Source organism: Sardina pilchardus, chromosome 15, assembly GCF_963854185.1.
Source record: "Sardina pilchardus chromosome 15, fSarPil1.1, whole genome shotgun sequence".
Taxonomy (NCBI): Eukaryota; Metazoa; Chordata; class Actinopteri; order Clupeiformes; family Clupeidae; genus Sardina; species Sardina pilchardus.
In genome coordinates, this window is record NC_085008.1 from 22,656,370 (window position 1) to 22,668,869 (window position 12,500).

The 12,500-nt window shown below is 46.4% G+C and overlaps 1 protein-coding gene across 1 annotated transcript in view; it reads left to right on the forward strand.

The window, feature by feature from the left end:
• Nucleotides 1-12,500, forward strand: part of kita (KIT proto-oncogene, receptor tyrosine kinase a) — a 30,761-nt gene that overhangs the window by 8,571 nt on the left and 9,690 nt on the right. Inside the window, exons 5-11 of the mRNA XM_062555757.1 lie at nucleotides 1-57; nucleotides 634-820; nucleotides 2,150-2,265; nucleotides 2,547-2,661; nucleotides 4,846-5,030; nucleotides 9,920-10,026; nucleotides 10,841-10,967. The exon at nucleotides 1-57 is cut by the window's left edge and continues 115 nt beyond it. Coding sequence (XP_062411741.1) covers nucleotides 1-57; nucleotides 634-820; nucleotides 2,150-2,265; nucleotides 2,547-2,661; nucleotides 4,846-5,030; nucleotides 9,920-10,026; nucleotides 10,841-10,967 — 894 coding nt within the window. The remainder of the gene's footprint in view (nucleotides 58-633; nucleotides 821-2,149; nucleotides 2,266-2,546; nucleotides 2,662-4,845; nucleotides 5,031-9,919; nucleotides 10,027-10,840; nucleotides 10,968-12,500) is intronic.

A 12,500-nucleotide genomic window follows, 5' to 3' on the forward strand; every position in this document is an offset into this window, starting at 1 on the left:
GCGAGGCGCGCAACGAGAGGGGAACCAGCGCCAAGAGCGTGTGGGTGGACGTCTTTGGTGAGATCCGACGACACGACGAACGCTTATAGAGCGTTTCCAGAGCGTTCCGTTATCAGTGTCATTGTCGCACCCACAAGGTTTCTGTTTTTAACATTCCATATGTTATCTTAATGCAGCGGAGGTGGTTTGGGAGCAAAATAGAACGTTCAATGCATTGTATTTCTTGTTGAAAGGGTCTATAACCATTTAAACAGAACTGAATTGAACTGAGGAGTTGGACTGACTGACAGCTCCGGGACCTGTGCACACACACACACACACACGCACACACACACACACACACACATACACACAGTCATACTGCATGAAAGTGTGGTTGCATTGGTGCAGCCGCAGAACAAGCCATAACAATAATTGTAAGCAGAGCTTGTTTGCAGTTGGATTTGAAGCCATTCACCGTACTGTAAAACTTAGTTTTGCAAGTTTGTTTTGGTTTCAAAGCCATTCACCGTGGTGTATGTTGAAGATCAAATGCTGTTTAATTATTCACTACCTGGAATGGCTGTATTGCTCTCTTACTGGTCCTGTGGTTAAGCATGGCTCTGTGGCTGTGGCCGTGTTTGTGTGGCACAGGCAAAGGCTTCATCACCGTGAACGACACGACCAACCGAACGGTGCGCGTGCGGGTGGGCGAGAACCTGTCGCTGAGAGCACACATCGAGGCGTACCCCAGACCACACAACATCACCTGGAGCTACAAGGGCAAGACGCTGTGGAACACCACCGATCACGTCATCATCACACACAGCCATGGAAACAGGTACTGTAATCTGCTACTCATGGGCACACTCTCTCTCACACACACACACACACACACGCACACACACACATGCATGCACACACACATGTGCACATGCACACACACAGACCCAAACACAATGAGATTGGAACTGTTGCTTTTTGGGCGGGGGATGAATGAACAAAAATCTAAATAAACAATTTGATGTATTTTAACTCAATTAGCTGGTAATAGAGCGGTTGTATGAAAGCAATATGGCAATCGTGGCCATGGGATTGGTAAGGATATACTGTACCCACATCTATGGCTTGGCTTATGAGCATGAAAAGGCCAACAGGTCATCTACATGCATACACATGCTGTAAGCAGAAAGACAGACAGAGAGAGAGAGAGAGAGAGAGAGAGAGCGAGAGAGAGAGAGAGAGAGAGAGAGAGAGAGATGTGAAGATGCTCATTTGATGCCCACTCTGTATACCACATGAACTGCCTGAGTATTTGGTTTTATGGTCAAGCTTCATTAGAGTGTCCATGTGAACAGCTCATGTCAGTCCAGAGAGATCAGGTTTTTTTGGAAAGTCAGGGATTTGTAGCATTTTGGGGGCAAAGTCAATGTCAAGAATTTTTATTTGTTGCAGTTTAAAATGTACTTGCCAGAATACATTACTAAAAATCATTCCACAGAGAATTGGTGTATGTTTGGTTATTAGCTTTATCACTTGCTTGAGTAGTCCAACTTTGTGTAGTCAATGCCAATTTATTAATGCTACTTGGCTGCTCTGAAATCTTTGGTTGGTAAATTGTTGCTTTGTACAAAAGTGTCTCCTAAATCCCATAACCATAACCATTCAGGCAAAGTCAAGGTAAAGTCCGGGATTTTTACGTTTGAGTGGGAACCCTGAAAGAAGATTTTAAAAAAAACCCTCTCCGGCCAGATCTGCCAGATCAGAACAGCTGTTCTACAGTCATGCATCAGTGCTCACTGAATCTAATGGAGATGGATTGCAGACAGGTAGAGCCAGAAACATCTGGAAACGAGATGGGGCAAGTGTCTGCTGGAAGTGTCGTAGCGTATTTGCCGTGGTAGTAAACATTGACAAGAGTGGCAAGAGTGAGTTCCTTTAAGGCGTCAGATGGAACGAAACGCAACGCAGACGAAAAACAGACGGACCTGGTGGAAAATAGCGTCCAAGCTTACATATAAATATACTGTATATATATATAAATACTCAAGTATTAAAACCCTATATGATTCTCTGCTGGCGTTGGTTTTGTTATAAATGGTGTGCTGTCACTGCTCTGGCACTTGATGTTCCATGACGCCTTCTCCTCCTGCTGTGTTTCCGTCCGCAGCTACAGGAGCGAGCTGAAACTTGTGCGGCTCAAGGTGTCGGAGAGCGGCATGTACCACTTTGAGGCCTCCCATGGCGATGCGTCTGTCAACGAAACATTCACCGTCCACGTTATAAGTAAGCGAATCACACGCCATTCTTAGTTTCCATCAAAACAGCTGGTGTTTCCAATTTGTCATGCAGGAACAGGAGAGTAGATACAACATTCATAAAAAAATACAACAAAATGGTTATGTAGAAATGAGAAAACAGTGACAACATTTACAGTAATTATAATTAATGAGTTACATAGACTTACTTACATAGTAACTACAGTACTGTATATACCTGGCGGATGATTAGAATGGCAGGTCTCGTGCTTGGGCTGATCTTCGACTCTTGACCTTTGAACCTTCCAGGCAAGCCAGAGATCGTGTCTCATGAGGGCCCCGTGGACGGACAGGTGCGTTGCGTGGCCGAGGGATACCCTGCTCCTCAGATCACATGGTATTACTGTGATCAGCCTCATGCCAGGTGACTCACATGGCACACACGCGCACGCACACACACACACACACACACACACACACACACACACACACACACGCACACATAGTATCACACACACACACACATACGCACATTGAGTCACTCTCACGTAGTATCACATACACACACGCCGCGCATGTAGTATCACACACATATGCACTCACACACACACACACACATTGAATCACATACATGCGCATGCACACCCACATTGACAATCACACACACACACACACACACATGCATACACACACATATGCACACACCATGTGCTGACAATTACATATGTGTGTGTCATTATAACAGCAACATCATACACATCTTACTTTAATGTATTTGTATACTTTTATCACTTTTTTACAAATAAAATGATAAATATATAATTTTAACGACTTTTTCTACAATATCTCTTTTGGAGATCTAAAGGGAAAAGCTAAGGCCATATATCAACATAAAACAATTGCAAACTTACTAAAGTTACTATTTAAATCCTAAACAATTGTGTCCTGACCTATTTAAATCACATGAGATAGCAACAAGGCTATAATTAGAATAGATATGTACCGGTGATCTCCTATGATGTCACTATGTTGACAAATGAAAGCGTGCGCCACCTTGAAGTGGCCTGACTGCCACTACATCCCTTTGTCGTGATTGGCTGGTGTCAAGTCATGTGGGCGGCGTTTACCCAATGGGGCAGTACAACCAGAGGGGGTGTGGGGAGATCTGCTCCTTCAATGAAAGCACAATGAGTCAGAGGCGATTATCCAGTCACTGCATAATTGTCATTCAGTTCCACAGGGGGGCTATCCTCGGTCACGCACACACTCAACCACAGAGACGTGACATGCTTATAGCTGGCCCTCGCTCGGGAGGCACCATGGTGTGTGTGTGTGTGTGTGTGTGTGTGTTTAACTGGGTGGCACAGGAGAATCTGTCCTCTCAGATGTCATAGTTAATGATACCTGTAGGTAAGCAGTATACATGTAGGGTTCACACTGACATGCAGATGTTGCATGCACTTGCACAAATAAACATGCACAGATACACACACACGCACACACACACACATACGCGCACACACACACACACACACACACATACACAGAGAGAGAGTGATACACACGCACCCACGCACGCACACACACACACAAACACACAGACACACACTCAGAAAGGGAGTGGATCCACAGAGAGATACAGGATGTATAACACCCCATAAAAGGCTGTTAGCTTTTGAAAGCCAAAAGTTGGTTGAGTCTGCATTTAAACCTCTGGTATTTCAAAATGAAACACCCCTCCCGCAGCTGGACGAGTTTCAGATCCAAAGCTGTGTCCTTGAGGCAAAGACAGCTTGACGAGGAGTTCTGCCAGAGCAGGATCGATTTTCTCTTCTCTACTCTTCTCCTCTGCTCTCTTCTCTTCTTCTCCTCTTTTCTCCTCTTGTCTTGTCTTCTCTTCTTCTTTTCTTCTATTCTTCTCCTCTTCTCTCCTCTTCTCCTCTCTTCTCTTCTCGGCAGCGTCGGTTAGGGCAAGGCCCTGTGCCAGCAGTGGGCCTCTCAGGGATCCGTCTGACGATCTCTCACGGAAGGCCGTGGACCTGCATTTCATGGAAAAGTGCTTTGTCTTAGTCAGTGATGGTGGAACACAACATGCTTTTATCTCGTCTTGTCTGTCTGTCAGCGCATGCCTGCCGTAATTGCAGCGTGCCGCATTCCAAACAAATGGCACTACTGATTTACATTGAGGATTTTGGCAGCAGCTCGACCCTAGAATGGCTCAGGCGTCAGTCAGACAGTTGCCAGACAACCGTATCAAAATATACATCAAAGACTTCATTACTGGTGTAAGGCACGACTGAAAGCTAGGCAACGATAACACAAAACAGCGGTAGCAATGCTGCCTAAGAAACTGGGGGTTTTGGTACCCAAACATTGCAAAGTATCTGTTGCTTAGGATAAAAGCATCTTTTAAATCACATCACTTTACCTTTATTTAAAGAATTTCAAGACCTCTAGTAAAAGTTGATATAGGACTTGGCGTGGTGCCTTGTTTAAATCAGGAGTGTGTGTTTGTGTTTTATTGCATTGTGTGTACTAAGGAACGTGTGTTGTGCTTGTGCTGAGGAGTGTGTGTTGAATCTAATCGGGTGTGTGTCCCGCGTCTCAGGTGCTCACAGCTGCTCAACGCCACCCAGGAGGAGGAGGACATCGTCACGGTGACGCTGTCCAACCCGGCGTTCGGCATCAGCGAGGTGGAGAGCCGCCTGAACATCAGCAAGAGCAACTTCCCCACGCTGGAGTGTGTGGCCACCGTGGAGGGCGAGCAGGTCTACACGCTCTTCGCCATTAGCGGTGAGATGTCACACACACGCACGGACACACACTCACACACGCACGCACACACTCACTCACATGTATGGGCATGTGTAATCCCTGGCTTCAAGACAGCCACACGCCATCACAGGAATATATATACATTCACACAGACACACAGACACACAGACACATAGACACACAGACACACACACACACACACACAGACACACACACAGACACACACACACACACACACACGCACACACACTCTCACATGTATGGGCATGCGTAATCCCTGGCTTCCAGACAGCCACACGCCACCACAGGAATATATATACATTCACACACACACACACACACACAGACACACACACACACACACACGCACAAGCATGTCCCATCTAACTTGATCCCCTCTTAATCTCTCTGTCTGTTTCACACACACGACCCATAGCGTCGCCCAAATGCATCAGTGCACTGCTTTGTTTGCTCCCAGCGCTGCCCAACAGAGCCGCCCATCACTCCCCAGCGCTGCGGTTGACCTTCCTTGATCTCTGATTCGTTTTATGAGCACAAACGACTCAGACACGACGTTTAATCAGTCCGTCTCCAGGCTTATCTGTAGGTATCGGGCGAATCGTAAAAGTGGCATGACTAAAAGAGGCACGGAACGCCTCGTGCCGCCGCTCCAGTCACTCCTTGTCTTTCGTTTTGTCTTACGAGTTTTTTTTTTTTTCCATTTCGTCCGTATCGTTTTATCTGTTCGAGCCGAGGTCTCTCTGAGGTCGGCGTCTGGTGAGGCCGTTCTGTCTGGGTCTTGTCTGTGCAGCACACGGAGCTGAGCTGGCTTGGCCGCCGCACGTCCTCCTCATCCCGGAGTCGGACACGCGCTATTTAGCCCAGCAGACCGCAGAGAGCTGCGCGACCTCGGCTCGTTCCATCCCAAGGCCATATCGCATCATTTGCGACCATCTAAACCCAAAGCTCTGGGTTCAGTGACCACTGCTTCACCCCTTGTCTTTCCATCTAGGTCTCCTTCCTCCCCTTCTCAGCCCCCCCCCCCCCTCACACACACACACACACACTAGCCAACACAGTTTGCGGTGGATTGAATTGGCAGTGTTTGGTAACACAGTCCACCTATGCCACACGGTATTAGCTCCTAATCTTGATCTCCCTCTCCAGCAGAGTGTCGTTCTAACTGACTCTAGCGCGGCTCACAATCTCAGGTCATATCGCGCTTCTCTCGGGGAGCCTCGGGAGATGAAACGCGTCCTCTCTTTTGATTCAGTTAAGTTCGCCGAACTTCATTTCAGTCGTTGAAAGTCTTCTGTGATTCCCGCTGGCTCCAGTACACATCCCCCATTCCCCCTGGTTGCTGTAGATGAGAGGAACGGAAATAGACGTTCGCCAACATTCCTAGTGTGCAGCTCCCTCAAAGGTTTTCTAGATGAACAGGGCAAACTCCGAGCAGACTCAAGGCTTGAGGGCTCACCTGTGAGTTAGACTTAATCTCCTGGGGGGGGGGGGGGGGGGGGGGGGTTGTGTTGGGCAATGGGGGACTGACAACAGCGCAAGTGGCTGTAGGTGTGTGTGTGTGAGGGGGGGGTGGGTGGTTGATGAGATTTTGTTGTTGTTTTTGAAGTGGAGGCCACTGGCTCAGTGGAGCAGGACAAACTCATGAAAGCCCCCCCCCCCACACACACCTTTTTTTGGAAAAACAAGGGTGGCATGTGTGGGGGGTAGTGGGTTGGTGGGTGATATCAGGGGGGTTTTCAAGGCTTGGGGTGCCTGGCAGAAAGGCTCACTTGGGTAAAGTGGAGACCATGTCTGTATGTGTGCATGCATTTGTGTGTGTGTGTGTGTGTGTGTGTGTGTGTGTGTGTGTGTGAGAGAGAGAGAGAGAGAGTGTGTGTGTGTGTGTGTGTGTGTGTGTGTGTGTGGATTTCTGTGTGTGTGTGTGTGTGTGTGTGTTTGTGTTTGGCATCTGAACTGAGGGGCTGGGGGGGGGGGGGCGCCTTGGCAGCGTGGCAGGGAGGGCTGTTTTTTTGGACAGCGTGCGGTGTGAAAAGAAGGGAGGGCTTCTGAGAAGACTCTAACAGGTTTACAGTGGATTAGATCCTGCACACTCTGCACTCTCAGCTTTGCAGTGGAGAGAAAGCCTCTTAGCATTAGCCAGCTTATCACAGCCCCCCAAGAACAGAACAGCAAAGCCAGAACACATCATAAACAAATGTAAAGGGAAACAATACAAGAGCGCTATGGGCACAAAGACACAAAGCTGAGAAGGCAGCCCAAAAGAGAAGCGTGGCATGATCCACAACATTGTGGATCACAGAGACCAAACTACCCTGGGTTTATGTGCGATTATCATCATGGGTTATTATAATCGAGAGCTGACATGAAGGCCTGACTGCACGGTCAGGCCCATGCCAGGTCAAGCTTCTCATTGTGCTCATGTGTTTATTATTTAATGCATGAAGAGGTTTCTGGGTCTGGGTGTAGGGCCTCCGTCATGCTTTTCTCTACCCTAAAAATCCAAATAAATTGTGGTCCGGGCTTGTCAGCTTCTGTGGAAAACAAGAGCTTTTTTTTCCATAATGGCACAGTAATTGTGCACGTATCGTATACTGAACTGCTCCTGTGGAATTTCCCCCATCACTTGCACTGCCACCTGAGATTATTTTCTCAGCCCAAGATTGCTTTTGTCTCTTCGTCACAGTCTGCAAATGAAGCGTCACAGTCGTCACAGTCTGCATGTTTCGGCCCAAACACATGCTAGGTGTGTATGTGCATTCTCATTCTGATAAGACAAACTCCAAGATGGGAGGAGCGACACCTCCTGTATAGGAATCGCAGTGTGACAGCGAGCGTTGTTCTGCGGTGGATCAAGCCCAGAGGGGATCTTTGATCGCCAAAGCCGCACGTTGGCATGTGGGCGATGGATGGCTGCAGTTGACAGAGCCGGTGAAAGCCGGCGTGGTGTGTGTGTGTGTGTGTGTGTGTGTGTGTGTGTGTGTGTGTGTGTAGGAGTAATTGAAGGCATAAGTGCGTTTCAAGCATGTCATTTTTCAGCTCTGATGGGAGACTCAATGTTTCGGTTTATCTGGTTTGTCAGGGTGGAAAACCTGGATCTGGGATTTCCCTCTGTCTGGGTGGTAAAGAGCCCTCCCCTTCAGAGAGGAGTCTGAAAGCTGCAACTGCTCTTCAAAGGGTCCTCTCTCTCTCTCTCTCCCTCTCTCTCTCTCACTTTTTTTCTCTCTCATCTCTTTCTCTTTCTGTCTTTCTCTCTCTCCTCTCTTTCTTTTTCTCTCTTTTCTTTCTCTCTTTCTTTCTCTCTCTCTCGACCAGAAAGTCTCAACTTGCTACTACACAGCTAATCTTGAGGATTATAAAGTACTTCTCTGTCTGTTTGCTCTCCACTAACTCTAAAGTCATCCTGTAATTATCTTTACCCTTTGCAAGATTGATGATTGGGTTAGTCTGCTGTTTTTGTGAATAATGAGCAGGCCTCTACTGTAAACACCATTCATGATGGGGGGGGGGGGGGGGGGGGGGGTTCTGTGTACACACATACACACCTACAAGGCATGAGTCGAGTTTCCCGACCTACTTCTAGATTACAGCTGTTGGTGGTGTGGATTCTAGGGTCCGTTTACACTGTGAGTGACAGTGCACCTTGTGATGAAATCTCACAAATTCAGAGGAACTTTACAGTCTCTTCATTCAACAGTTAGGTCCTGTCGAACAATTTATTCATTTTTTGACGAGTCATCACAAGTGGCGATAACCCAGCACAACGCCACTCTTGACTTTTAACACCTAGTAATCACTCAAATGATCTATTGTGACTATTTAAGCCACACTAACATTCATCCATTCATAAAAAGCGTCAAATCAAGCTATTTGGCAGACACCGATGTTTTCAACATAGCATTTGATTTGATTTATGAGTCCGATGATGAGAGAGAGACAGAGAAGAGGCAGGAGAGTCCATCTGGGCCTATCTCCAAGTGTGTCTCTTTAAGGCGGGGATCATTTAGCCAGTGGCAAGCGGTAGCAGCCAGCGCAACGCAGCACTCAGACCATAATAATAATCCAAAACATTCTATCTCGTTTCTAAGTTACGCTGCTGTCAACGTTGTTACTAGAGACGGTTATCTTTGTTGTTACGTTCTTAGACAAATCTGATTGGTCAAAACACCTGAACATTCTAAAACTGACATTGACGAGCCGAACGTTGCGCTTCAAAGTTGAACCCAGTTCAACGCTCTGTTTGTTCAACGCTAGCGTTACGCCTGTGTTGTCACTGGTCCGCTGCCGAACCATAGAGAACAAAAGGAAACCTGCCACTCTCTGCTGGCTAATTGTGATCCCCACCTAAGTCCCGCTGATCTAGATCACACCAAGAAAAGCAGGCACGAAATAAACGCTACAAGGCAGACTTTGTGGGTCGTTAACTGTTGTCAAGCCTGGCGCCCACTCGTGTCAAATTGCTTGATTCAAGGATACTTATTCCAAATGTATAATCTGTTCCCCAAAAACCTCCCAGTGTTTCTACTTTTAACCTCTCCCTTAGTTTAAGTGTTTAGTTTAACCTCTCCTCTGCTTAAGTGTGTGCTGTTGGATGTGCCCATGCGGATGATGAACAACTCACCACGCCTCTAGTTATCGCCATTTGTTCTTTTTGCACCGTCATTGTCAAGCATCACCTTTATATTAGGAGCTCTTATCTGAGCTGCACCCAAACTCTCCACTCCACCTTAGTGTGCCGAACCCCACCTAAGGCTTGTGACAATAGATAAATCAGGTGATAATGCTGTCTCTGCCTGTCTTCTCTGTCTCTCTGTCTCTCTCCATTCTCTCTCTCTCTCTATCTCTCTCTCTCTCTCTCTGTCTCCGCTTGGGGTGTTTCCCCCTCTCAGAGCGGACTGTTCCCCACGAGCTCTTCACCCCCCTGCTAATTGGCCTGGTGTCCTCTGCAGCCGTTCTCAGCTTCATCCTGATCGTGCTCTTCTACAAGTACATGCAGGTGAGCTACTGTACAACACACACATTTTTATAGGCTGACTTTTTAAAACCTTTAAAAGGGTGGGTTTTGAACATTCTAACACAAGATTCCATTCCGCAACAATTCAACGTTCTAAAATTCTATGTAGAATTCAATGAACCCAGATATTCTTTAGAATGTTAATTTTCCAACATTCCAAACGCACCGGTGTGACGGTACACTCTTAAGGGTTAACTGGCCCATGACCTTATGACAATAAACAATAAACACTAGGCACTAAGGCACTATGTTAAAGCGAAATGCCGGAACCTCCCCTGTCCTTAGGCTGTGACTTTGTGTTTGTTGTTAGTATGTCAACAGGTGAAAAAACAGGAATGTCTAGTGCTGCAGGTGTCTGCATCCATTGAGGGCAAAGGGGAGGGGAGGCCTTGTGAAATCGATTTCCATACTGTACATAGGCTATTATATTGCTTAAGGAGATAATTACAGGGTGTTGCCGTGGCTTCTCTAAGGTTGGAAATTATCTCTAGGTTAAGGCTATTAAAGTAAAAGTCTTAAAGTGTGTGTGTGTGCGCCCTCTGGTCAATTTGTTTTACTCAGGGAAAAATGTAATATATTGTCTGAGAAAAGACACAAACACACATACACGTAAACATATACAGACATAAGACACACAAAGTGTGAATTACTACCTTGCCTTGGCAGGTGTCACGTAGCATGTTTATCATTTGCAGTCTTATTTGAGACACACAGCACATGTGTCGTTGTGCCTTATCTGTTGTGTCATTCTTCTCCTGACGTTGTCATGGCACCCATTTCCATCTGGTCCAAACAGAAGCCCAAATTCCAGATCCAGTGGAAAGTCATCGAAGGTATCCACGGCAACAACTATGTCTACATTGACCCTACCCAGCTACCATATGACAACCAGTGGGAGTTTCCTCGGGAGAAACTACGCTTTGGTGAGTTTGTCTGTGCCAGGGGGTCAGGATTTGACTGATTAGCTTCGCCGATTAGCAAGGCACTTCCTCGTCGCCATTTTCCAGAAATACATCATGTCCGGTGTCATTTCTCCCGATTTCTCCTCATGCTGATTGGTGACTGTTCCACTCTCAGCTCATGCACAAGCTTAGTGTGAGCACGAGCTCTCCTTCTGTACCTTACGTCAATCAGTAACCTGGCACTTAATTGGCTAAGTAAAACGGCACCGGAAACAAGCCCCTTGAAACGCCATGTTGAAGCCTGAAAAAATCTTTCAATTTTGGCACTTTTCACTAGCCTAGCATTCCTATTTAAATTAATGGGGGCGGGACTTGTTCACTTTCTCCAGTTCTTATAATACCTCCATGGTCTGTGCATACAGTATGTGTGTGTAGTTCAGTGGGATTCATTGGTGTCTACTATTCACAGTATTTTCTCAGTAGGCCTACTGTTCCCATGTCCCACACGGCCACATGTTAAAAGACATTTAAATAATGACTTGACTTTACCATAGGCAGGCAATTGGTCTACATTGCAATGTAGGGCTATATTGGACAAAGAGTAGAGGGGTCAAATTTAGGGGAGGGGGAGGGGCGAAGTTCTTGGTAAAATGATTTCACTCTCTTCGACTGTGCTATTTTTGTTTGAACCTCCTCTCATCTTATATGTATTGAAATGAAGCATCAATATTTTACACATTTGAATGTTTCACAATATTTGACTAAATTGACCCTAAGTTGACCCGGCTTGATGACCTCGCCTTTGCGAGTCCGTGTCACAAAGTGCTAAATATCAGTCAGTCAACTTGAATTCTCTCAACACTGTCTACAGTCACTTGCAGTTAGAATGTACTGTAGTGTCTGTCAGTGGTGTCTGTGTTGCCCCCCCACAAAGTAGTCAGTAAATAAGGACAGAAAAGTCTGCACACTAAAGCTCCAATCCTTTTCTCTTTTATTCGCGCCACATCATGTAACGTTTCGGGACACACTGTCCTTCCTCAGACATAAGACAGGTATCTATCTAGCAGTGTCTTATGTCTGAGGAAGGGCAGTGTGTCCCGAAACGTTACATGTGGTGAATAAAAGAAAAAAGGATTGGAGCTCAAGTGTGCAGACTTTTCTGTCCTTTTTACTGTTGCTTTTTTGAGTCCAGCACTTACCCTTTTTGAAATATTCAGATGTGCACACCCGCTTCTACCCACAAAGTAATCACCCTCCCTCTTCCTACATGTGCACTCTTGTTGACTTGTCGGGTTGTGGTGGGGTGACAACAGGATCCTGGATGTCCTGGTGTCCTGGGAAAACACCAACTGCTGCACATGCTCATCAGGGGGAAAACCGGTTTCTCTAGTGTAGAATGGAAAGATGGGCAATGAAAGGAGTGATAGAAGACTGGAGAAGAACTGGGATAGAAGGAGATGTGTGAATTCACAGGTTTCATCAGGTCCCTTTCCATAGGTGTATTAATCAAGCACCATGCAGTCTGCATTAATAATCACGGGGCTTGATTTGATA